This window comes from Molothrus aeneus, chromosome 8 (genome assembly GCF_037042795.1).
Source record: "Molothrus aeneus isolate 106 chromosome 8, BPBGC_Maene_1.0, whole genome shotgun sequence".
NCBI classification, from domain to species: domain Eukaryota; kingdom Metazoa; phylum Chordata; class Aves; order Passeriformes; family Icteridae; genus Molothrus; species Molothrus aeneus.
The window spans coordinates 9,262,655-9,286,398 of record NC_089653.1 but is presented as its reverse complement, the minus strand read 5'-3'; the positions used below and the strand labels follow the sequence as shown (position 1 = coordinate 9,286,398).

Sequence of the window (23,744 nt, the reverse complement as noted above, 5' to 3'; positions counted from 1 at the left end):
CCAAGAACAGAAATCAGGAAACTTTTCTCAAAATAATAATGCTGTAGTGACCTTCCTCCTTGTCTGCATTCACACGCTTGCATTAGCAGACAGACAACTAGGAGGGTAAATTGAATTCACTCTGGCCACGACTGGCAGTACACGTTGGCACTAGATAGCAATCCTTTCAAATGCATTATTAAGTAAATTAACTGCAAACTCTTCAAAGGTATGAGACCCAGCTTCTCCTCCTGTCTCCTCCAAATAACAGGAGAGAATGAAAGCAAAGCCATGGCAAAATGTTTACTCAACATTTTGTAGTCCTTGCTGTGCAGAGCAGTAGATGCTGTGAAGGTCGGTCAGCAGCACTGAACACAACTGCAACCACAACTCTTTATCCAGCTGGGCAGGATTCCCACCTCTCCTGTCCCTGCAGAGTTTGCCTGGCAGCTACACAAAGTATTAAAACCATGCACTGAATAAAAAATACACTGCAGATACAAAAGAAACAAGGCTTGGGTGAGCTTCACAGCTAAGAGTGGTAGCTAATACTCATAACCTTTTGAGAAGTTCACCACCTCTAAGACTGTAAAAAACAGTTAAACCTAGGAAGACACTAAACACTCAGAAAAGAAAGCTATCAAGTGACTTGTGACTCAACTACAAACTGGAAGCTGTACTTTGAAAACCAGACAAAACCCACAGAATATCTGTAATCAAGTTACTTTCAGATCTGTACTCTTTCCATACACACTTTAAGAAGATAGATGGCAATCAAAAATACTCATGCTTGGCAACAGTCATCAAGCTCAAAGCAACAGCCTTCTGTAGTACAGACACAGAGCAAAGTAACAAAGAAAGCCTGCAGGATGAACAAAATAACCTTGTTGGCTGTTGATTGTAATACACTGAGTACATGAAGTATATAGTGGTGAAGGAATACTTGGTTGTGAAATGGCTAATGAACAAATCAGGGCCCCAAGGAAGAAGTTTTTACCTACTTTGCTAGCTACTATTCAGCTTGCATCACCATATCTTCAATGCTACTGTTAGGTGAGAAACACGCTCATGTTTCTGAGCAGGAAGACAAAATGGGGCTTTGGACATCACTCAGCAAGGACTAAGCAGGTGCTGATGCACATACTTATACTGGTACTTCCTCCTGTTACTCATGTAAGGACAGTGCCTTAAATGTAGCATGTCTAATTTTGGCAACAGTAGATACATTATATTATAGACCTGGAAATTACTATAAATGCTACACTTCTGAAAAACCTACTTAAATGACAGGATAAAAGAGTAAAAGTAGCATGTGCTAGTACCTGGTTCTTATTTTTTATGTTTAGTACAAAAAGCAAGATCGCCATTTCTCCTGGCTAGTCCACCAAACATTTGAATAAGAAAGTGTTTTGCGATATAGCTAATTAAGAGAATGCAGTTAAAGAAGACTGAATTATTTTCTATACAGAAACATGAAGTGATGCAACTGAAGGCATTAATTCAAACAATTTACCTAAGTATCATTAACTTGATTAGCAGAAGTCAATATTCGGAACTAAAGCAGCCTTAATTTGTTTTATCTTAATTTACTTCTCCAGCAAGTGGCCTCTTCAATCCTGAATACACATCTGTAATTTTTAATCTGATTTGAGTCATCCAGTTTAATGATTATTCTCTTAGATATTCATGTCTCCTGAATAACTGAAAAAAAAGGAACTTAAAATACTGATAAATACATTTTAGCTGAAGAATCACTTGTTACTGTTACTAGAGGAGATAAAAACCCATTCTTCTCCTAAAAACAATTAGGTGAGAACAATGTACACTGTATGCATTTTCTACATTTATAAAAATCCAGTGATAGTCATGGGTCTGAAGTCTTTGCTGTCAAGGTACCCTGATTTTTAACATGGCAATATTGTTATTTCACCTGAGAGGCAAACATGGAGATGATCATCACTTATACTGGTATTATACCTGTAATCCCATATCTATAACATTATAAAGGGGAATTTGAGTGGAAAGAAAAAGATATTAAGTGAAGCACACAGCACTAAGCAATAGACAGTGATGCCATTCGGAAGAGAATGTAGAGTCACTGCTGTTCCTAACTTTTACTGACAGACATCAAACTTCCCATAGCAATTGCAAAAACTGTCTTACAACATCAATTTACACAACAGACTGTAGATTTTCATTACCAACAAACTGTCTTAAGCACAGATAAACTCTGGCTCTTTAGTCAGTAGTTAACTTCTGAAGAAGGGGAAACGAAAAAAGAAAATAGCATTATACCATCAGAGACATCACTAGAGTGTGGCCATATTTGCCTATGCATTTAAACCTTTGACCCTGAATTAATTAGTTTCCCTCCACTGCAAGATCAATTATTTCAGAAAGATACTCATTATGGCAGGGAACAGTGGAATTTATACCTGTAAGCAATACAGGCTATGCAGCAAGAAGATCAGTCCACAAGTTGTCACTCAGGAACTCTGGTCACAGCCCAGGATCACAATGTGTTAAGGTCGGCAGAGATACAAAACCACCTCAGTGCACCTGGCTCTGATCACCCATTTCAGCATACAAAGACTTCAAGACTTGTATCCAAACTGCAGAGACCACTGCAAAGGCACCATTGAGAAAATGTATTTGTTTTTGCAGAAAGTTGCACATACTCAAAAGGAAAAAATCCAAGGCCTCTGAATTGCTAGCATTAAGGAGATAACAGTAAATTGAGATTACAGATTTCAGATTTGATGGAAACTTAAAAGAACCAGAGTATAGAATTTTATTTTGTTCTACACAATACCAGGTAATACACTTTCTGGTGTGAAATACTTGGTTGAAAGTTGCAGCTTAAACAATTTGTTCTCCCATCCCATTGTACATATGACCTGCTAAGTCATCAAAAGAGGAAAATTAGGCTGAGAGTTAAGTGACTATCCCTCCCCATAGTTATTCAGTTAGCTTGAAAAGGAGCAGTATCTGAGGCATATTACTTGGGGAGAAGAGACTTTATTGCAGCAATTTCATAAGGCACGATTGCTCTTCACAGATGTGTCTTTTGTAATTCCTTCACTGGAAAAGCCATTTGTTAATAGCAACTAAAAGTACATCTTAATGAAGAGAATATGTGATTGATAAAATACTTAAAAAAACAAGTAATATTCTGAAGACTTAAAAAAATCCCTGAAATATCTTAGGGCACTTGAGCAAGAGCCTGAAGTCATGTAAGATACAATATACGTACAGCAAATGCAAAAGGAGAGTAAATTCCTCTTTTGCCCCACATGTTGACACCTGCAAGCCAGGAGTGGCTTCACACCACAGAGCTGAAACTCAAACCAAAGTAGTTACTAATGTTTCCACTGCTGAAATCCAATCATAACAGAAACTTACTCACTTCATGCACCAGAAAAAATTGTCTCTGTGAGAGTTTTTTTGGTTTTGTTTTTTCAAGGCAAACATTTGAAGTGAGTAAGAATTCACAGTCTCAACTTTCAATGCAATTTTCAAATCAAGCTCTTACAAAGATGGGTCAGTGTTGCCTTGTCCTCTTCAGAAAAATCTCATGCATGTAGTCCCAAAATCTTCCCTGATGAGACTCATTGCGATGAATCATAGCAGTGAGGGCCTCACCCTGATCAAGGCTTTGCCAATAATCCTGCAGCCACATTTCTTTCCAACTGAAACAAAAAAAGAGACATCATCACAAATAATTAAAAGCCCCAAATTAGTCTGCAGCTGTAATAGCACTGAAACCATGTTTTCTTTCCCTTAATATGAAAACAGGCCCAGAGATGGTCATAACAAAGAATGTTGTTAGTGTGCCACTGTGCTCTAAGTCATTTAAAGAAACTTGCTTTGAAAATTCACTGTAGCAAATATAAGTTCACTTTTAGCTTTACCACATTCTAGAAGTATCAGTATATACTATCACTATCGTGTTAACCACAGAGACTAAATTACTAATTGCAGAGAATAAAAACTTCTATTATAATAAAATTTATCACAGAGTACTTATATTATTTTGAGAGTAGATTGTAGTGACTGACCACAACCTGACACATACAACTGCCTGTTCTACAGCTTTCTTCCTTAAGCTTACTTGGGAGTGAAACCCAGCAGTCCAAATACAAGTGAAGCTGTAAGCATAAGGATTGAGAAACCACATCCCCACATATACAGCTAAAGGTGTAATAGTGCTCCAGCTACATACACCTACACAAAGAGAGATTCTGATTGCAGCAGCATTCTGAGAATTCAGCATATTTATCAACCCTAAAAACAAATTACATCTGGGAATAAAGGTTACAGAGCATGCAAATGTGTAATGTAACCTTACTGTAACTGGGCATATGCTCTAACATAAACTCCTTTGTTGTCCTCTGAGTTCAGAAGGCTCCAGAATCACAAGTCACAATGTGTTTATAGTCAGACCCTGCATGTTGCATATAGTCTAGCACTTGTATCCCCACTAGATCTGTGTCATTTTTTCACAATAATGTTTTTCTAAACTAACAAAACACTCCACAGACTGGCTCAGTAGGCATTCATCTAAATTGATCACACTGTTAAATAACATTCCTGTCAAACTCAGACAAAAATATGGGTATGCTTAGCTAATGTTTTGATGGCAATTTTATGCTATTATTACACCAGTTAGAATTATAAGTAGTCATGTTCCATTTTGCAAATAAAAATGGGTAAAGCTTAGATGCTTATCAGATAGAAACTACTGTATTTAACAGGAGATGCCCACGATCACGCCTTGGGAACTATGCACACATATCTCTATAAAGTAAATAGCAGCGAATGTAAAAGCTTCCCCTGAACAATTTTTCCAGACACATCTCATGCCTATAGATGAGGAGAGTAACAGTGAGACACGGAAACTTCCCTGGGATGAAACTGTAGCTTGAATTATGGACCAGCTGTTCAAAACTCCCTGCTGATGACCTCTGTGAAGAATGATGGAAGCACCTGGGTCTGCACATGGCACCGGCAGCAACTCTGTGTGTGCCTCCACAGGTACTACTCTACTGCCACCTGATGCTCAAACAGAAAACCTATGGAGCTGGACCTCCTATGAACTCTCCAGAGTAGGGTGATGCACAGCACACTACAAAGAAAAAAGCCATTTTGCTGCCGAGCCTGAGAAAAGCTCCAGTAAATCAGTCAACCAACAGAAAACAAGGGACAAGAAGCTTCTCAATCTGTTTTCTCTCCTGCACAGTCCTCTCCTAACTAAGTGGCATCCTTGAACACAGCCAGAGTTTTGTTGCACAACACAGGATTAAGTCTTGTATTCTGGGTGAGCCTAATTTCTGCTCTGAAGTCGACAGGAGTCAACCAGGCCTGCAGTGAACATTGGCAACCCGGTTGTAACGCAGTACTTTGTAAGGAGTTACACAGCTGCTTTTGCCTGAGGGCTGCCAAGTGCTTTACCATCACTGTACTGAAAAACATCCCTCTCTCAAGCAAAGAGGCTAAGATAGACAAAGGATAACCCCACTGCCTGAGGTAACAGAGCATTTTAACAGAATATCCTGAGTGTCACACTCGACTTTAACTGCTAGCACTGCTGTCCAAGCCTCTCGCTCAGCCTCAGCATTACACAGTATTAGCAGGACCCCCTACACCACCCACAAGACCTAATACAAAATGTAACTGGAGAAGTAACAAGAGCTCCTTTAAGTACAAAGAGTTATTAAAGTTACAGCTCTTGTTACTTGAAGCTTTTTCTCCCTTCAAAAAGCATAATATTGGCACGTTACCTGTCTCCACCAGAGAGGTCTTCAACACTTCCAAACCCGGGGGTTGGCATAGGACATCCCATGTGCTTGAACTGAGCTATATGAGGTCTGGGAGCTGGAATTTTTCCATGAGATTTCTTGTGTTCCTGCTCCTCTTTGACCCGGGTGTTCTCCTTGTCACAGATGAAACACTCGAAGCCATTCAGGTAATTGGGGAGAGTCATGTCATTCACACCCCACTCCCGCTTCTCCAAGCTCTCTAGCAAGAACTGGTTTTTGATTCCACCAGCATTTTTATACTCTAGATACTTCAAATATTCCTCTCCATTCTTGTCCAGGAAATCCAGATACTTTGCCAGCTCTTGGGGGGTGTCAAAATCATCTATAAGAATGATGGAGAGGTTGTTTGGCATCCAGTCCCGCACAGCTGGGGAGCCTCGATACACTGGGACAGCACCCAAGTGCATGGGACGCCACAGCTTCTCTGTCATGTAGTCATCACATATGGCATTCTCCAAGGCCAGATGGAACTTGTACCTGGCAATAAAAGTCATAAATTCAGAATCTTCTGTAGTGGCTGTAGAAGTGTCTCTCAGTCGCTCACTGGGGAGCTCACGGTTATGCAGGCATTTACCATAGGAGTCAACCTAAAATAACAAACAGCATCTTTACAAAGTGATTTGTTCCCCTGGAACTTGTTTTCAGACCTTGTAGTTCCTGTAAAATTCCTAACTTGGATCAGTTCGTAGCTATGTTAATTTAGCTTCATTTTCACTCCAAGGTCTTTCTCTTGAGATTATTCCTAGAGTCCAAGTTCTACAAGCTTTAGAGAAAACCAAGTGCTGAGTTCCAAAAGCAACATTAGCCACACTACAGACTGAGGGGCGAGGGGAGCACGCAGATGCCACCCAAAAATTTATTTCTGGACAAATCAGAAACTGACAAGAAAAGAACAGCATTTGACTCTATGTCAATTTAAAGATTCTCTTTCTACTTAAGAGACATAGTGCTCTTCCAAACAGTTATTACACAGAGTTCCAGCCAGTCTCAGCAAGCTGACAGAATTTTTCCATTTGTTAGACTGAGAAAAACTGATACAGGGAGCTAAGAGAATACTGTCTAAAAATACAAGACAACATGCTTGAGCTGGAACCTGCACCATACTTTGAGAAGACAGTAATTTTTAAGAAATTATTTTGCCTTTGCTTCACTACTCAGTACATGATGACCTTACACAGTAACTTAATCATGACCAATAGAAACAACAGAAACCACTAGAAAAAAAAGTCTCTGGCAAAGTCTAAAAACAACTTTTTTTTTTTTTTTTTTAAATCAATCTAATATCCTTCACACTTTTTAAGAGAAAAAATGCAGTTTTTCCTGCTTGGAAAAACCATTATTTTACTTTATGAAGCTACTCACCATCAGCTGTACCATAGCAGTACAAGCCATCATAGAAACAATATGGTCCTACCACAACACATGTAAGAAGCAGATTCTCACAACAGAGCAACCTGCCTTATAACTTCAGTCCTGTACTTTCAAACGGGAGCGAGGCTTGTAAAGGGACAGCCTTCCTGTAGGCTAACTTCAAAATCCAGAGATTTCAGCAACTTCTAGCACTTGATCCACAAGACCGAACTTATTCAGGCTTTGCCCAGCTTGCGACTGATCCCGAGTGCGGCCAACTCCACATCTAACATCTGCATCAGGCCTACCTAATGGCATGCGGTGTAGTCTAGATCACGCTTTGGGAAGGAATACAACTAGTTTTTCTGTCCAGCTTGTAGTCAGCATGCATCCCGTTATGATTCGCGTCTTGGCTAAAAACAAGGACAAACAAACCCCATTAAAACGAGGCGGTAGGGGGGAGCAGCCCCACGCCACAGCTTCCCCGTGCACTCAGCCCACCTACCTGGATGTACTTCATGAGCTCCCGCACGTAGCGGTCCCGGTCCGAAGGCACATCGCAGTGGGACTGCATGTACAACACGGGGCCGTAGCCCTTCCGCCGCCACGCGTCCTTCTCGGCCAGGGACACGGCCGGGGCCCGCAGGTACGCGGTGCCGGGCAGCCACTGCAGCGTGAGCGGGTAGTCGGACTCCCGGCGGAAGGTGGCCGTGTAGTTGAAGAGCCGGATGCCGGGCGAGTGCGAGAGCACGTAGTTGTTCATGGGGGACTCCTCGTGGAAGAGCGCCCAGGTCTGGTGGGGCAGACGGGGCAGCGGCGCCTCGTACGCCCTGAAGTCGGTGCCGTAGAAGATGAGCGCCTTAGTGCGGCGGTGCCGGGCCACCCGCCGGCTCCGGGTGACGAGGCAGGAGCCGCGGGGGCAGTCGATGCGCTCCGTGTCGCCGGGGAAGTGCGGGAAGAGGCTCCCGCTCCACCACAGCAGGATGGGCAGCTCCTTGTTGCTCCGCGTGTCGTCGTTGCCTGGCCCCCGGTACGACGCGGCGGCGACGAAGGCCGCGCCCGGCGGGACGGCGTCCTGCGCCCACCCGTCCGCTCCGCACGGCTCGGCCGGCTCCTCCGCGGCCAGAGCCACTGCCGCGCTCCAGGCCAGCGCCAGCGTCACCCACAGGCCCGCGGGCCCCCACCCCGGCCCGGTGCCCCCCATGGCCGGCCCGCCAGCCCCGGGCCGTGCCGCGGGCCCGCCCCGCCACCCCAGGAAGCGGCGCTGGGCCCGCCCCCGGTGGTGCCGTCACGGGGCGGGGAAAGGCCGGAGGGGAGCCGGACGGGAGCGGCACCGCCTTCCCCGCCCCTCTCAGCTCGGACTGTCAGCGCGCCTTTCAAGTGGCTCGGAGGGGCAGCGTCAGCCCTGCTGCGGCGGCCCGATGCGGTGACCTGTGCGCAGCTGCCTCCCAACCCCGCTATACAATGGCTGAAGCTGCTGTGAGCCTCTCTGCCTCTGCCGCATCCATCTGTGCTAACACAGGGCCCCGCAGTACCTGCAGCTGACAGCGAGAAAGCCGCTGCTCCCCGAAGGCACAGCATGCCGCGACTGAACGCACCGGCAGAGAGGGCTCCCGGACCAAGCAAGCGGTCAGCTGTTACAAGAAAGAGCCCCCAGCTCAGCTCCTTCTGGAGACCATAAAGAGAAGGAACAGAAAACAACTTTTACTAACAGAAATCTTCTGTTTAGGTTTTTGGGGGTTTTGGTTGTTGTTTTGTTGTTTGTTTTTTTTTTTTTTTTTAATATCTACAGGTAATTTTAAAGCTCCCTTGAAAGCTGCTTTTCTATACAAACCTTGAATAATTCCTACAGTATTAAAATATTCTGTAAATGGGAGAGTGGTTTGTGCTACACTATGTAAATCCAACAGACATATTCCAGAATTACCACTCAGTTGCTCATTTACATAATTGCTAAAAGCTTCACATTAACTTCTTAAGAGACAATATAATATTTATGAATTATCAGTTATAATACAGGACATTAGTTAGTATGGACACAAGACAAAGAAGTATTTTCAGCTATGTTAGAAACAAGTTAGAGAGGGAATAGTTTTCCTTTCCTTTGAAAAGTTAGGTGTAGACATTGCTTGGGCCTGCTCCAACAGCACCGCAGTGTCCTCCACCTGGGCCCAGAGAGAAGGTAACAGACACGGGCTCTCCACAGCAATTTCCACAAGCATCAGAATGTGCTGCACAATTTACTCCACACAATAAATGTACAAGATCCACAAGGCCCATCATTATCACACCAGTTCTATGGCAGATTCTGGACATAATGTACATTCTATAGGAGAGGAATCTCAAAAATATTCGACAGCAAATTTAGTATTATCGGATATTTAGCAATGATTGTCTTGTGCTTTCATACAGATTTGTTATAAGGCTATCAGCAAACTGTACAACACCAATATCATGGGTACAGTCAAGATAACAATGCCAGTTCACTCTGAACTTTTATTTTTGCAATTAGCAACACTCCCAGCAAAAAACCCACGACCCAAGCCAACCCCCCCCCAAAAAAAAACAAACCCAAAAAAACCCAAACAAAAAAACCCAACAACAACAACAAAAAAAAACCCCAACCAATTCACCCAGGTATCTTTAACTCTGAAATATGAGCTCTTTTAAGACTGCTGAAGTCATTACCTCGACATTGTCACAAGGTAAGGGCAATATTTGCTTAAGTAGATCAAAAAACCCCCCACCCAATCAATGACTCAAGCTGTGTCAGAAAAAAAAGGGAATTTCTTTGTGAAATGGAAATTAAGACAGGGCAGAAAGTCCAAAAAACCAATCAGCTAAATAAAGGAACACTGAGATTAAACAGTACCTTTTGTCTGTTGACTCTTGTTGAATTTCTTATCATTCAGTGCGAATAACAACAACAACAAAAAAAGACTGAACTTGGTTAGCAGAAGATTGGATTGTAAAGGATCAATGAGCTAGACTTCAACCCTTCCCATTTCCCCCCTCCCCGCAAAATACAGGGTTTGGAAAAATAAGCAGTGTTTATTTACTAACAATGACATAAAATACATCTTAATATATTTTTATTTCTTTACAAATTAAAAGATGCATTGGAAAAACAAGTGAAGAAAATGAAAGGTTCATTCATGATTTCATTTCCACCCCCACACCCCCCAATATTAATACTAGAAATTAGTATTTGTGGAAGTCTGTGGTTGCTGTGCATTATATTCCTGGGAAGTTCTTTTTTCCCCCTCTGATTAAAAATCCTCTAGATTTTTTGGTTGGAGGCAGTATGTGGAGTAAAAAGTCAGCCACATTCATACAAAACCGCTGAAAGTTCTGTCAACTACATCTTGAAAGAGTTTCTACATTACAATTTTCATGTTCCCCTTTCTGTGTAGTGATGGGAGGGAAGACAAACTAGCAGCATTAGAAGAAAAATGGATTTATATACATGCTACAGGATATGGAACGAAAACCACAGCCAGATATTTTTCTGATCTTAACAAGGACTTTCCTATGAAATATCAAGCCCAGATAACATGTTCTCTAATCCATCCACATTCTTCCTTTCACTTTTAGTGCTCTTGGTAGCTTAAACTCCTGGGTACTGGAAGAACACCTGTTAAGTGTTCAAGTTAAAATATACAAGCCCCCTTTCAAAAGTAAATAAACAAAGCCCTTAGAATTCTGAATTTGATTACACTAGCTCCCTCTTCACAGGAGTCTTCTCATCCACCCCTGCAAAATGAAGCAGCAGAGCAGCCAAAGTGGATGGATTAATCTGTCTGAGGTATTTTAGTTTAACAAACAGGCTTATAAAAGATTTTGTGCAAGCTGATCAGTAGACAGAATGTGGAGGGTATAAACATCCAGTAATGAAACTCTTTGCTATGCCCCAGGTGCTGTCAATAGCCGAAATCAGGTACTTGCAATACCTATTACAGTAGTCTAAATCTTAAGGTTTTGTATCCCCTTCCTTGTGTTCCTGGGTACAAAGCAATCTCAAATTCATGTCAGTATAAATCAAATTCCTGCTTGTTGGCTATGATTCACAAAAATATGGTTGAAAATGGCCACTTCCTTATCATTCATTTCCTACACAGTCCCTTGTCACCTTGTTAAAGGTATTTTCTGCTTAAGGTTAAGAAGCTTTTGTTCCCACCACCATCTGACAGACAGGTAAACTCTGCAGGAGAGGTCATGGAACATGGATTGAGTAGGACAATACAGAGCCGTGCAATGAGAAGGAAAGGAGTCACCACACATGTCAACAGGAAGTACCGTCTCTACCCCTACACTGCTCAGAAGCTGTTGATTTTTGCCCACTTAACTACTGATTACTCCATTACAGTTCTGCACAGCAACTTATAGTACGGGGAAGATTGTGGAGAGAAGTTTGCCCTGCTGCCTTCCTGGCTTACCACTCATTTCATGTTTCATGGCTTTCTGGTTTGGACAGCCACATGATACATCTGTGCTCTGATAGATCATGCTTCTCTCTTTAAAGGAGACACAAAATACTTGGCTGCTCCAGCTCCCATCACCTGACCTGCCTCTTGCCCTCCCCACCTGTGCATCCTCTTCACACTTGGAGCATGCACACACACCCACACAAATGCACAGCAGCTACCAGAAGTTTTGAAGAGTTATCGCTTTTCACCCAATGTTGAATCATGTACAGTGAACTGAAAAAAACCCTACATTCATTACAACAGGATTAGCGAGCATGGGGTGGGGTGGGGGGTGAACTCCTGCCAAGCACAGGAAACAATTTAGATGCAAATAAAAGACCTGGTATCAAAGGCCTTTTTCTTTTTTTAGCCCTCACCAGGAAAATATTTCATCTCTCATATGGGATTGGGAAAGGTTGAAAGGATTTCTGCTAATGCAATGTGTATTAAAAATTATGGAATTGTACAGATTTCTATGTTGTCCTTTTTGAGGGCACTGGGCCTCCTGATCAGGTCATTAGTGGAGACTGAAATGTCACTGCTGAGTTCTAGCACCACTCACTCCTCTAGCTCAGTAGCTGCCGAATCTCCTTGTGCATGTGACACAGGAAGTCCACATATGAAGCCCCCCCACTCAGACTCTTGTCCTCCACTAGAAAGTGTTTGAACAGCATTTCCAGCTTATCTTCTTGCTTCACAATTATCAACTACAAGAAACCAAACAAAACAAGAACAAAACCAACAGTGAGTAGCTATTAGAATTAATCTTCATGGGGAAAACAGAGCAAAAAGCTAAATGCTCAAAACTCCAAAGATAGCCAGCCAGAATCACAGCATATATGGCTTATGTGCTTTGACCTCTGTAACTTAGTTGGGCTAAGCCTCAATCCTTTCTAAACAGAAGGAAAATACCATATATGTAGTTCATATAGTAGTGTATTGTAACAGGTCTGAAAAAAGGCAGTTTTAGAACTATGGTAAGCACAAAACTCCAAAACTAGTGAAATTTGTTTTCAGATTCTTCAAAACTTTGAATAACATTTATGAGATTGGGAAGAGTAAGTTCAGGACTGCAGCATTACCAGGTATCACCAGACTCTACTTAAGAGGGAAGGGGATTTAAAGCTGTAAATGGGGGACATTTTTACCTTCATGTAGCGGGATCTCTGCCCTTGAAGCATATCAACAATAGACCGAACTTTCTTTGAAAAGGGGTTTTCCAAGACTGGCAGGGTACTCTGGAATGAAAGATACCAAATCCCCATTAGTCTTGGGAAATAGAGCAACGTTAAACAGAAGTCAGCAGTTTTGGCATACTGTAAAAAGGTAGAGAAATATCTACCCCCATCAGCATACAATCTCTTTGACTTTGACTACTTAGAAGAGAATATAACATGAAATCAGAATTAGACATCAATTATTTATTCCATTTAGATATCAACTGTTCTCTTCACTGTTAATGATAGGACTTATCAAATAAACCTAGGCAAAAGCATGCCTGACATGCCCAGACTATCAACATTTCACACATCTGTGCTTCTCTCATTTCTATTAATGAAAATGAAATGCTATTTTTTCTGCTGGCTTTCTCATAGTTTTAAGTTTTGGGTGACTATCACAGACTCTAGCTCCCACACTGCCATCCAGCTCACCAAGGCATTGCTAATTTGACTGAAGGATGACACGCCAAAGAGGTTCTGGATCAGGCTTTGCTGTACGTTGACTCCCACCCACACAAAGATGTTCAGCCCATTCTCCAGCAGGTAGATGTCACCCTTGGAGAGACGCTCCTCAGAGTTCCGAATGGCTGCTGGCAAGGAATCACTGTCAACATCTGCTTTGGTCTGTTTTACAGGGAAATAAAAATAAAGTAAAATAATAGTTATAAAAAAAGAACATTTTAGGAAGTCTTGAAAATTTCTGACACAAGGACACCAATGATTTTCTCATTTCTAGGACTCTCAAGAAGTAGTCACTCTTGTGACTGAAGTAGAATTTTCCTTAGTTTTCTTACTCAAAGTGACACAGAAGCGGTTCAGAGACTTGGTCAGCAAAAGAGAACACAAGGCTTCTGTGGAAAGACTCAAGTTCAAATACCACCCCCTGGAGTAGGAATGTAATCAGTTTTTAGTGTTATTCCAGCAACTATGGTAATGAAAAGTCAGAACAGTATTTGGAGTTACCTTGTAATAATGAAAATTACTACACAAAGTTGTAAGCCTTAGGACTTTTAAAAAAGACTATGAAAGAGTCAAAAGTGTCTTATTTGTTGCTAGTCATATGCTTACAGCTCAGGAAAAAAGTATCCTCCAAGAAATTCACAAGGTGCAGTAATGCTGAGCAAAATTAAGTGAAATATCCCAGATGGCAGATCCCCAAATACTTCTCAAATCACTTTCCCTTGCTAAAATATAAATGCCATTCCTTAAGATGAGTCAGTGAGACAAGAGCAAGCCTCAAGTGCTAAGCAGATCTTGAATTACTCACCAGAGGCAAAAGCCTGGGATAAAAGAAAACATTAGTTTCAGCCACGTCCATGGATGTCACTAAGTGACGGATGTAGGCACGGTCATCCGTTGTGACCTCTGGGCCGGGCTGAAGAACGTCACTCTTCAACACACAGTTCAAGTACACAGGAAGCAGCTTCATGCATTCGGGGAGGATGAGCTAAAAGTCACAAGCAGACAGAAGCTGGTCAGCTGTCTCACTGAATAAGCTTATGTTTGACAAAAAGAGACTTGCATGAACCAACAAAGTGTGGTACAGCCATGAGGAGTAAAAGCTGATAGTCTACTTATATCATGGACTGCAAAAGAAACATAAAACCTTTCCCTGAGGCAGGCAGTGCTCCCTGGGCTCCAGACAGATGTCCAAGAAGCCATTCTCAACTATAATTTTACTTGTAGTAGTGTATCTAGTTTCCTGAGTCTCCTCTTTGCACATTTCTGCTGAGGAAAGGAATTGACCTTTTTTGAGCAGGCTAAGAAGAAGCTGTCATCACTTTTTAATTTCCAAGCCTGAGATTCAAGTGAAAGCCCTGGAGTTTACCTGGCCAGCAGAAGAGGGACTGGCACAGTTCTTTCGATAGCAGGCTAGGATCTGGGCACACTGGTTGATCAGTGCATCTCGTACAGTCTTCACTGGACTACTCAGGACTCCACGATATGCTGCACCGAGAGAGGAAAGAGACGGACTGCTGTCAAGCGATTGCTCAAGAACACCAAAACCCCAACACTACTTCCACAAAGGAAATCTAAACAACTATTGTTTATGGAAGCCTTTATTCTTCCCGCTTCAAACTTGTAGGAAAATGATGATAAATTCCTACTGAGAATATGAAGAAGCTCATTTAATCCCTTTTATTACATAATCTTGAACTCTCTATCTCCTTTGTACTTAAAATATACTTATGATAATTCAAAGTATGGCGTTCTATAAAAACTCCTTTTATAGACTGACCATGTTCCATTAATGGTCTGAAAATTGACTATTTCCTTCATTTTAATGGCAATAAACATACACAACTCTCAATCTCTGTTGGATTTCTAGGCTTTTACTGCAAGCTAGAAAGGGTAAATAGGGTACAGTGTATGACATTTAACTCATATGAACAAGGGCCACCATTTCCTATTGTGAAAGCAAAATTCTGCAACAGTTAAGGAATTAACTAGAACAGCCCAAAAACAAATACAAGGATGAACTCAGACAGCTGGCAATACAAAAATGTTATTAAAAACATTTGGAAAATAATTTGTATGAAGAATAAGCCTACACCCTTCATCTGTACCTTTCATCCTAAGCAGCAATACAATCATCACAGCTTTATGCTCTTTCCCATAACTGACTGAATTATCAGAACTGCCACCTGACATTTGAAGCAGGAGGAAAAACAGGTGTCACTGGGTGACAAAACAGGCATTTTAGCAGTAGTTAAAGACTGCAATTCTCGTTTCCATATTTACCCTTACCATACTTAGCCAAGTAGTTGATGAGGGTGTCAGTCTCACAGTTCCGATAGAGGTCAGCAAGCTGCGTGCAGCAGTTTAAGGAGAGATTGTGAATGCGGAGCCGTCGCTGTCCTGCACAACTTGTATACAGCAGAGCACACTGCAGGAGACAAAAATGCCAGGAGATACAGAAATAAGGTCCTCTTACAATAAGAAGGGCAGGGTTAGAATATACTTTATTAAAAGCTAGGACTCAGATGCAAAAACAAGTAAGGTGACTATATAAAAGACTTGGACAATAAGCTAGAAGTACATGCTAAGAATCAGGGTCAATGAAAAGTAACAAGCAGCAATTTTAGCAGCTGTATTAAGGGACTTGGTCTTAGAAGACAGGACTGTGGTTTGAAGCAGTCTAGGTCACCCTAAAAACAAGTATGCTGGAGGGGTATGGTTAGATGCAGAAAGAAAGAACCAAAAATTCCTTGAAGAAGTGTCTAATAGTTCAGTTCAATTACCAACTCACGTCTTCTACAAAGCCTCCCCTCTCACCTGAAGCAGTGCACCACTATCTTCACTCAATTTATCATCATGCTTGAATTCCACTGTTATTGTTTTATCACAGTCCAGACCTGCCATCTCTACATCAGTTGTGTTGCTCATATAGAAAGCTCCAAAAAAGTCCGTTGCTCTAATACCTAAAAGAGGGAAAAACCCAACATGAACCACCATTTTCAACACAATAACAACATAGTCAGCCTTTTGACCCTGACACCAGGTTATCCTGACCGATTTCAGCAGGGATCTTTGCAGTCTCAACAAAAGTCTTAGAATTCCAAAGCTTTAGCAGAGCTTTTGGGATAGTCTAGTCACCATGTGCTTTAAATTCCAGGAAGATTTCTTTCTTCCCATGAGACATGCTTGAAGTGGCCAATTCATTAAGATTCCTCCCTGCTAACACCCACCTGTGCTTGTGCGCACTCTCATTACGGCATCAAATCCCACTTCTTTCTGGACGTCCCTTCTCAAGTCGTTCAGGAATCTGTACTGGTCTGTCTCCAGCTAGAAGGCAAGCAGTAATTGAAGTTTCACACTTTCATAAATCAGACTGGCTTCATAAACCATAAAGTAATGTAAAACCAGATACTACCTCCTGTGGTCTTACTTTAAAAGTCACCGATATCAGGCTCACTGGCCTGCTAATAAAATATTGTGCTAAGAGGTAACAGCCTAGCTCTTCCTGTTGGCTTTTGTTATTGACAGAGATGTTTGTATAAAGACACAAAGCTAGCACATAATTTTGCTGATTATCTTGAAATTTAAGTAGCCATTAACTTCCAAAGAAGTACTTCTTCACTATGGTTCCCACTATGAAAAAAATAACTCTCAGCTAAACAATAATTCTTACTTCAGCAGTCTGAGTCAATGTCACTCCTACCTGGAAATAGGCATACTTATAAATGGAGCCTCCTGTCTGGTAAGGTACCACACCCAGCGTGGCCACATCCAAATATTGGTTTGGAAACAGGAATAGATCCACACAGCAGCCCTGGGCCACACAGTCCTTGGCCAAGTTGTTGTAAAAGCTCGTCTGTGGTTGAAACAAAGTCTAAGAAAGGAAATCAGAGATGACATCAGAAGTTTGTCCAGGAAAAGGAAAGTGAGATCCAGTTTATAATCCCAGTCAATACTCTTATACTTTAAGTCTTTCTTCAGGGGAAATAGAATCATCTAAGTTCTCCCTGACTCTGCCTTTGAAGAACTGTTAATTATTATGAAAATTACTACACATTTTGCTTTAATTGTAAATTCAGCACATTTACTTTAACACAGATATTGGTATTTTACCCTGTGTAATAATCTAGAGCTAACTCTTCTTGCTCTTAGACTAGAGCTGTCCTTATGATGTCAAGTCTCCATAGCCCTGCTTGGGAACAGAAGACAAAAGTGGAATGTTAAAAGATATTAGCTGGGACAGTTACAGAATGTGCTATCCTTGTAATTTTTTTAATAATGTTTCAGTTATTTTATTCCATAAAAAGCATAATATACACCCTTATGTAAAGATTATGCAAACCATTATTACCTTCTCCTTATCTGTGTTGATCAGTTTCCTATCATCCCTGTTCTTTAACTTCCCTGGAGCCTCTGCAATGGGCAGAGAGGTGTGGAAAATGAAGAGCTTGCCAGCACACTCAGCTGCCTGCAGGAAAGTGAGTGCAGTAACAGAGGTCAGAAAGATCTACAAAAATTGTAAGGGAAGCTGTGATTCAAGAACAAACATTCAAGCAACCTCATCACTCTTTTAATGTCAGGGTGATTCTACCAACACACAGGCTCACTGTCACTTGGTTATGTGACTGGTGTCCAACAGAGGGAGCACAAATTACTGGTCAGTTACAGAAGAGCAAGTCTCTACTGAGTTCTACTGGATTTGTGCTAATTCCACAGCAGGGAGAAAAGGACTTTCTCCAAGGATACAGAGTAAGCAGGACCCAGATAACAAAAGGTTTTGTGCAAACGTGTTGCAGTGTCTTCTTCCCTGATTTGCAGTTACTGGATTTGTGGAAAAAAGTCACAGAAATGGCAAAGAATTTTGTAATCTGAGCTTCAACAGATCAGTAATTTTAAATCAACACCCTATGCCAACACTAGCTAATGTTTAATAGGTTATTTTCTCTGACACATGCAGTATGTAAAAAGTCAATGAGCAATTTTTACTACTTCTTGATTGAACAATTGTAACAAAAACTGAGTTTAAGAGAGACTTTAAAGGATCATTCCCCCTGTACTCAGCACTGGTGAGGCTACACCTGATGTTTGGGCCCTTCATTACAAGGACACTGAGATGCTGTGGCATGTTCAGAGAAGGGCTGTGGAGCTGGTTAAGGGTCTGGAGCACAATTCTTGCTTGAGCAGTGAGTGAGACAACTCAGGTTGGGGAGGCTCAGGGGAGATCTTCTGGCTCTCTACAACTACCTGAAAGGAGACTGTAGTCAGGTGGGAGTCAGCATTTTCTCCCATGTAATATGAGATAGGACAATAGGAAATAGCTTCAAATTGCAGCAGGGGAGTTTTAGATTAGATACTGGGAAAAACTTCTTCATGGAAATGGTTGTCAAGCCCTGGAACAGGCTGCCCAAGGAAGGGGTGGAGTTAGCATCCCTGGAGGTATTTGAAAGATGTTAGGAACATGGTTTAGTGGAGGACTTAGCAGTACTGGGTTAAAGGTTGGACTTATCATAAAAGTCTCTTCCAACTAAAATGATTCGCTGACCGATGTGACAGACAAATAGAGCTGTGTCACTAGTTTGGGGTGAGGTCATACAGGCAGTCAATTTGATCAGTAGATACAAATCAGAGTTAAACCATGCATGTAATACTGTCTGGATGAAGTACTGGAATGGAAGAACTTCAAGAAAAGTTTGCTTGTTTAGCACATTGCTGCAGGCAACTTCAAGAGGTGATATTCTCTCCTTTTATTTAAGATTCTACCAGAGCACAGGATTAAAAAGACACCAAACTATGGAACACCTCCATGAGATTTAACAGACTTCAGCAGTGGTTTTACAATGCTGGAGGGTTGGTTTTTTTTCCCCATAGGTTCTATGAACTGTTTAAAGCAAAACTCAGACAGACAACTGTGAGTAAGCCATGTTCTTGCACTTTGAAAAAAATTTGTTAAAAAAGAATTGGGTAAAGAACATATAGATAGGTGCACAAAACAGAAGGTTCATGCACTTCAAGAATGAGCCAAGTACTCCCTACATGTAGTGCATCTAGTACAAGGAGCTTACAAAATCTTTAGAATTGCCTTAATAGTGTATGTTAGCAGAATATAAACTTCAGAGTACTTGGCTGAAAATAATTTGTCATAAAAATGCATTCACTAACCTTCAGCGCCTCCAGCCCTGCTTGAATCACAGGTGCAAAAACAGTTTCTGTTTCTCTCGTGTCTGCAAACATTTCTGGAATCTGATCCAGCAAACTAGCAAAGAACAAGGAAAAAAAAAAGAGCAATTCAAGATCCTATTTAATAAGAAAAGCCACACAGCTGTAGTTGATGATTTATAGGATTGAGGTGGTTTAAACAGAAGCCCCTAACATGTCTGTAAATTTGCGTAACTTTTACAGTATTTGGCATCTCATCTGTGGAAAAAATGCTGCATTGTTCTCCATTGGCTTCTCTCATCTATATCCTCAGTGTCTTCTGTATAGCCTCAACTGATGCCAATTCCACAGCTCTTCTGTATTTTTTATCTTTTAATATATTCCAATGTACATAGGTAAGTAAATTCTTAGGAAATACTAGTGACATTTGGCCTCTGCAAAGCATCTTGTGTACTACTCAAAGATTAATAGGTGTAATCCACAGTCTTGTATTTAGGCTTGTTTAATGCATTAAAAAGGCTAGAAATTTTCTCTAAAAACATGCAATTCCAGTTCTATTTCCTAACATGTAGTTAGCTACACACCATAGATTAATTACACTTCAAGTACCACAGTAAACAGTTTGCCAAAACTTTGCTAACTTCCTTCTTTCCTTTCAGATTTTATCTTCTCTATCCCACTTTTTTTTTTCTCTACAGAACCAAAACTGGACACCCCTGTTGTCTCAGTTTGCAGTTATTTAAGCAGCTGAATTAAAGACAGTGATTCAGTATTCTTACAGCTTTCACTCTGCATCATCCTGGTTGTGTTTTGTTGCGGCTTTATTTTAGGTGGGGCTTTTTTTGTCTTGGATTTTGTTTGTTTTTCCTTTTTTTTCTCTCCAGAAATGCCCTTCTGCACTAAATGCCCTTATATACACTTTCTGCCAAGCTGGACTATGAACCAAATAATCCCTTAGCCCTTCAATTTCCCCATCCTCCTGTGCCAGCTTAATCTCAAAGAGTATAATAAATTAAAGTACATGGAGTCACTTGACATGACAATTAAGCATGTAACATTTGAATCTACCAAACAAGTATTTTACCACACACATTGTAAATCAATTGATATTACCTGGCAATAACTGTCCTGGACTCATTGACATTCACCAGAAAACCATCAAGGAGTGGCACAAACATATCTGCCACATCTGAGACCACCATCATTTGCGGCTGTGCCAGTGAGCTCTTCACGTTATAGAAGTGTAAAACTCTGTTGTAGGTGACAAAGCCTACTCGAATGGCTGATTCCTCCATGTTCCCTTCCCTGTAAGAGATATACTTGCCTTCACAACCAAGAAGATAGATAAACCATTACATATAACCAACACATTAAGGGAAAAATGAAAGGAAGCAGAATTTATTTTCACCAAGAAGGGTTTCAAAAAAGATGTTCTGCTTGGCCTTTTTCTGAAGAAAAGCTTGACAGGATTATCAAGTAATTTTTAAACTTCTAGCATTTTTTAAAGAGAAAAAATAACAGCATCTCCCATTTGCATTGACTACAGTAGTTTACAATATACCTACCTGGGCAGATAATCTAGGAGTGACTTTAATTCTTCACATATTAGCCTCACTAAGCCACTCTTCACAGCATTGTAAGACACATCAATCATAAAAATGAAAGCAGGTGGACTAGGGAACTTGTTATTCTGTGAAAGAGAGGGAAGAAATCACACTATTACCATGTAATGCAGCTCATGTAAGAGCTCCCTAACACAGACAAATCAATGCTTGTCAAAACTTAGCTGCTTTCATGTACCTCTGTAAGCATGAGCAGCAGTTGTTTCTTAAGCTCTCTCTCCTATCCTTTTCCAACTAACAGACGTGGTATCATACTATATTTGAAATGGACTGGTACTAAATGCCCTAAACTGACTTTACCATTGATCAGAGAACAGTTACAACTAAATAATCCATTTACATGACTCAGCTAGATTGGAAAAGTAGACAGGGAAGATTTCTGCCAGTTCTCAAAACTTTGGACCCTCACCAGACTTATCATAGGTGATTCCATCAACGTAAAGTAAAATATTTTCCTCTCCAAGGATTACAACCTTTTCCTTCTTAAAAATCAGGCTTTCTTTGGAAATGAAAAACTTCTTTTAGTCAGTAGTTTTCTGAAGTCTATAGGTCATACTGGAACAAGCACTCAGAACAAAAGCAAAACATAAGAACTTTCAAAAAAGCTGTGAAGATCACATCTTCTTTGAAGTTCATATGCTGTTAGAAAATAATTGGACTTTTGCTTAACTCAAAGTAAAGCAGAGGCATTAGAAGGCAACCAGTATTAACTTGCAACATTTAGGCATCTATTTTCTCATCGTAATATTTCAGCAGAGATATAAGTTGCTTTAATAAATACCTTTCACATAGTTTCCCTATTCCTTAGAAGTTAATTATTATTTAAGCCTTTAATTTAAAAGCAAACCAGCTATGAAATATATATTTCCACACTTTTCTTGTGCTTCTAACCACTATGGCAAGATTTGACATTGCAGTTCAATAGGTAAGGTCTGCCTTGTGGAACAGGTGGCACATTGCATAGTTACTACTGTACTTGCATTGAACCTTTCCTACAATTCCCTTTTCTGCCAAGGAAATGCCTTCTGTAGAATTCCTAAGGTAAGTGCAGCTACAGCTGCTTATATAGCTCCAGAAAAAAAAAATACAGAGATAGCTATTAAATTATATTATGTCATGTGTGATCAGGACCTTACTGATTTTGTAAGTAAGCAAACAAGCATGTTATTTTTCACAATCAAGTGCGCTGGATTAATGCTGTTAATTATCTCTGCCAGCTAGAAATCAGCCCCAGACAATCAATGTCTTTCTTACTTTGAAGAAAATAGTCTTTTTACTTAAAAGCAAAATAAATACAGCAATAAAAACATACTACTGTACCTTGCAATAGTCAACTGTTGCTAGAAACTCGTATGACCCCAGTGATAACTCAGGTCGGTCATAGAAATCTACTCGCTTTCCAGTATGATCCAAATGTTGGAAGTAGTGAGGTGGAACTGGGAAAGGAAAAATCCTTAAACTCAGTGATATGCCCATAATAAACACTGGAACTAGGGTGCCAACATGACAACAACTGTTTCAAACAAAACTCCAGGAAAGTGAACTAGCACTCTGGATTAGCCCACAAGTATTAAAAATACAATTTAAGAATATCATAAAAGCAAAACAATACAAACTTATTCCAGTTTGTCTCATGCATCAGACAGCACACAGTATAGTTACTGTTATATTTTTGTTGAATCTCCTTTCCATTTCATATCAGAAACATCACTACAATACAGTTTTAGGATTATTCTGAAGGATCTAATCCAAAGGAAAAATATAACTGTCCCATATAAGTAGTAATAAATTACTTAAAAGTGAGTTTGAGGCAAACTACAGGCTACAGCATTACTGACTCAAGTCAGGCTTACTAAAAGACTGAGCTCCTTATTTTGCTATATAAATTAGTTTTTCCTTCTCTTCCTGTGCTGCACAAGAGTGAAGCCTCCAGGCACTCTCGTGTGCAGAGACTCCCATAATCTTTTTATCAGAATAGACAAAGTCCTTCTTACAGTGGATTAAGGAGGAACAGAAGTGCAACCACAAGCCCAGAACCCAGTACTTTTGTGCTGGTACACGGCATAAGAAAATAAAATGGGAGTTAAGCTAAATTTTTGCCTACAAAACTCAGCTGTAGAAACAAAGCATTTCCCTTATGCCCCAAGAACTACCATGACAGACACTCCCTCCTGCAGAACTGCTCGGGTGACAAAATTTATTCCAGCCATAGCTGTCTATATAGCTCTATATAGCTGTCTATACAGCCCCAGAGGAGATTAAAATGAGATTACCTGGAATGACATTATTCACCACATTTAAACTATTCTAAACATTCCAAGTTTCAAAAGTTCAAAAGAAAACAAAGTGATATCATTAAGATTATATATAAGCTTTTATCACTCTAGTCTCCAAGTACACATCCCATACAAGTTAATTTGGTACTTGCAAAGAAGAAATACCTCATGGTATTTGCAGAGAAAACAAAAATTGTTATTAGGTTTTAGGTACAGCTACCTTGTGTTTTCACAGTATTGCTTTCATCAGCAGTGCCTCAGCATCCCTCCCTTTTCTGCCTCTGCTCAATTGTTACAGGTACAGCCCTTCTTACAGCTGCTGAGTGAGCAGGACAGGGAGTGTATGCAGGCAGAAAATCACCAGACAAAATTGGTTTTTAAAGTTGGCCATTTCTAA

At 40.7% G+C, this 23,744-nt stretch overlaps 2 protein-coding genes across 6 annotated transcripts in view; both read right to left on the bottom strand.

Annotated features, from left to right (window-relative positions):
- Positions 1–2,746: 2,746 nt before the first annotated feature.
- Positions 2,747–8,352, bottom strand: FUT11 (fucosyltransferase 11). Its single transcript, XM_066554695.1, has 3 exons — positions 7,654–8,352; positions 5,760–6,385; positions 2,747–3,668 (listed from the first exon to the last, which is right to left on the bottom strand). Exons 1-3 carry the CDS (start codon positions 8,350–8,352, stop codon positions 3,521–3,523), a joined length of 1,473 nt encoding a protein of 490 aa, XP_066410792.1. The 3' UTR covers positions 2,747–3,520.
- A 1,005-nt stretch (positions 8,353–9,357) lies between these two features.
- The window catches only part of SEC24C (SEC24 homolog C, COPII coat complex component), a 37,969-nt gene continuing 23,582 nt past the window's right edge, over positions 9,358–23,744 (bottom strand). For all 5 annotated transcript variants that reach the window (XM_066554348.1, XM_066554350.1, XM_066554351.1 and 2 more), the window contains 14 exons: positions 22,392–22,507; positions 21,015–21,139; positions 20,563–20,754; positions 19,453–19,546; positions 17,645–17,761; positions 16,997–17,167; positions 16,524–16,620; positions 16,111–16,256; positions 15,583–15,721; positions 14,663–14,781; positions 14,102–14,281; positions 13,267–13,458; positions 12,763–12,852; positions 9,358–12,321 (listed from right to left, as the gene is read on the bottom strand). In XM_066554348.1, the coding sequence (XP_066410445.1) occupies positions 12,181–12,321; positions 12,763–12,852; positions 13,267–13,458; positions 14,102–14,281; positions 14,663–14,781; positions 15,583–15,721; positions 16,111–16,256; positions 16,524–16,620; positions 16,997–17,167; positions 17,645–17,761; positions 19,453–19,546; positions 20,563–20,754; positions 21,015–21,139; positions 22,392–22,507 (1,919 nt within the window). In that variant the 3' untranslated portion in view covers positions 9,358–12,180. The remainder of the gene's footprint in view (positions 12,322–12,762; positions 12,853–13,266; positions 13,459–14,101; positions 14,282–14,662; positions 14,782–15,582; positions 15,722–16,110; positions 16,257–16,523; positions 16,621–16,996; positions 17,168–17,644; positions 17,762–19,452; positions 19,547–20,562; positions 20,755–21,014; positions 21,140–22,391; positions 22,508–23,744) is intronic.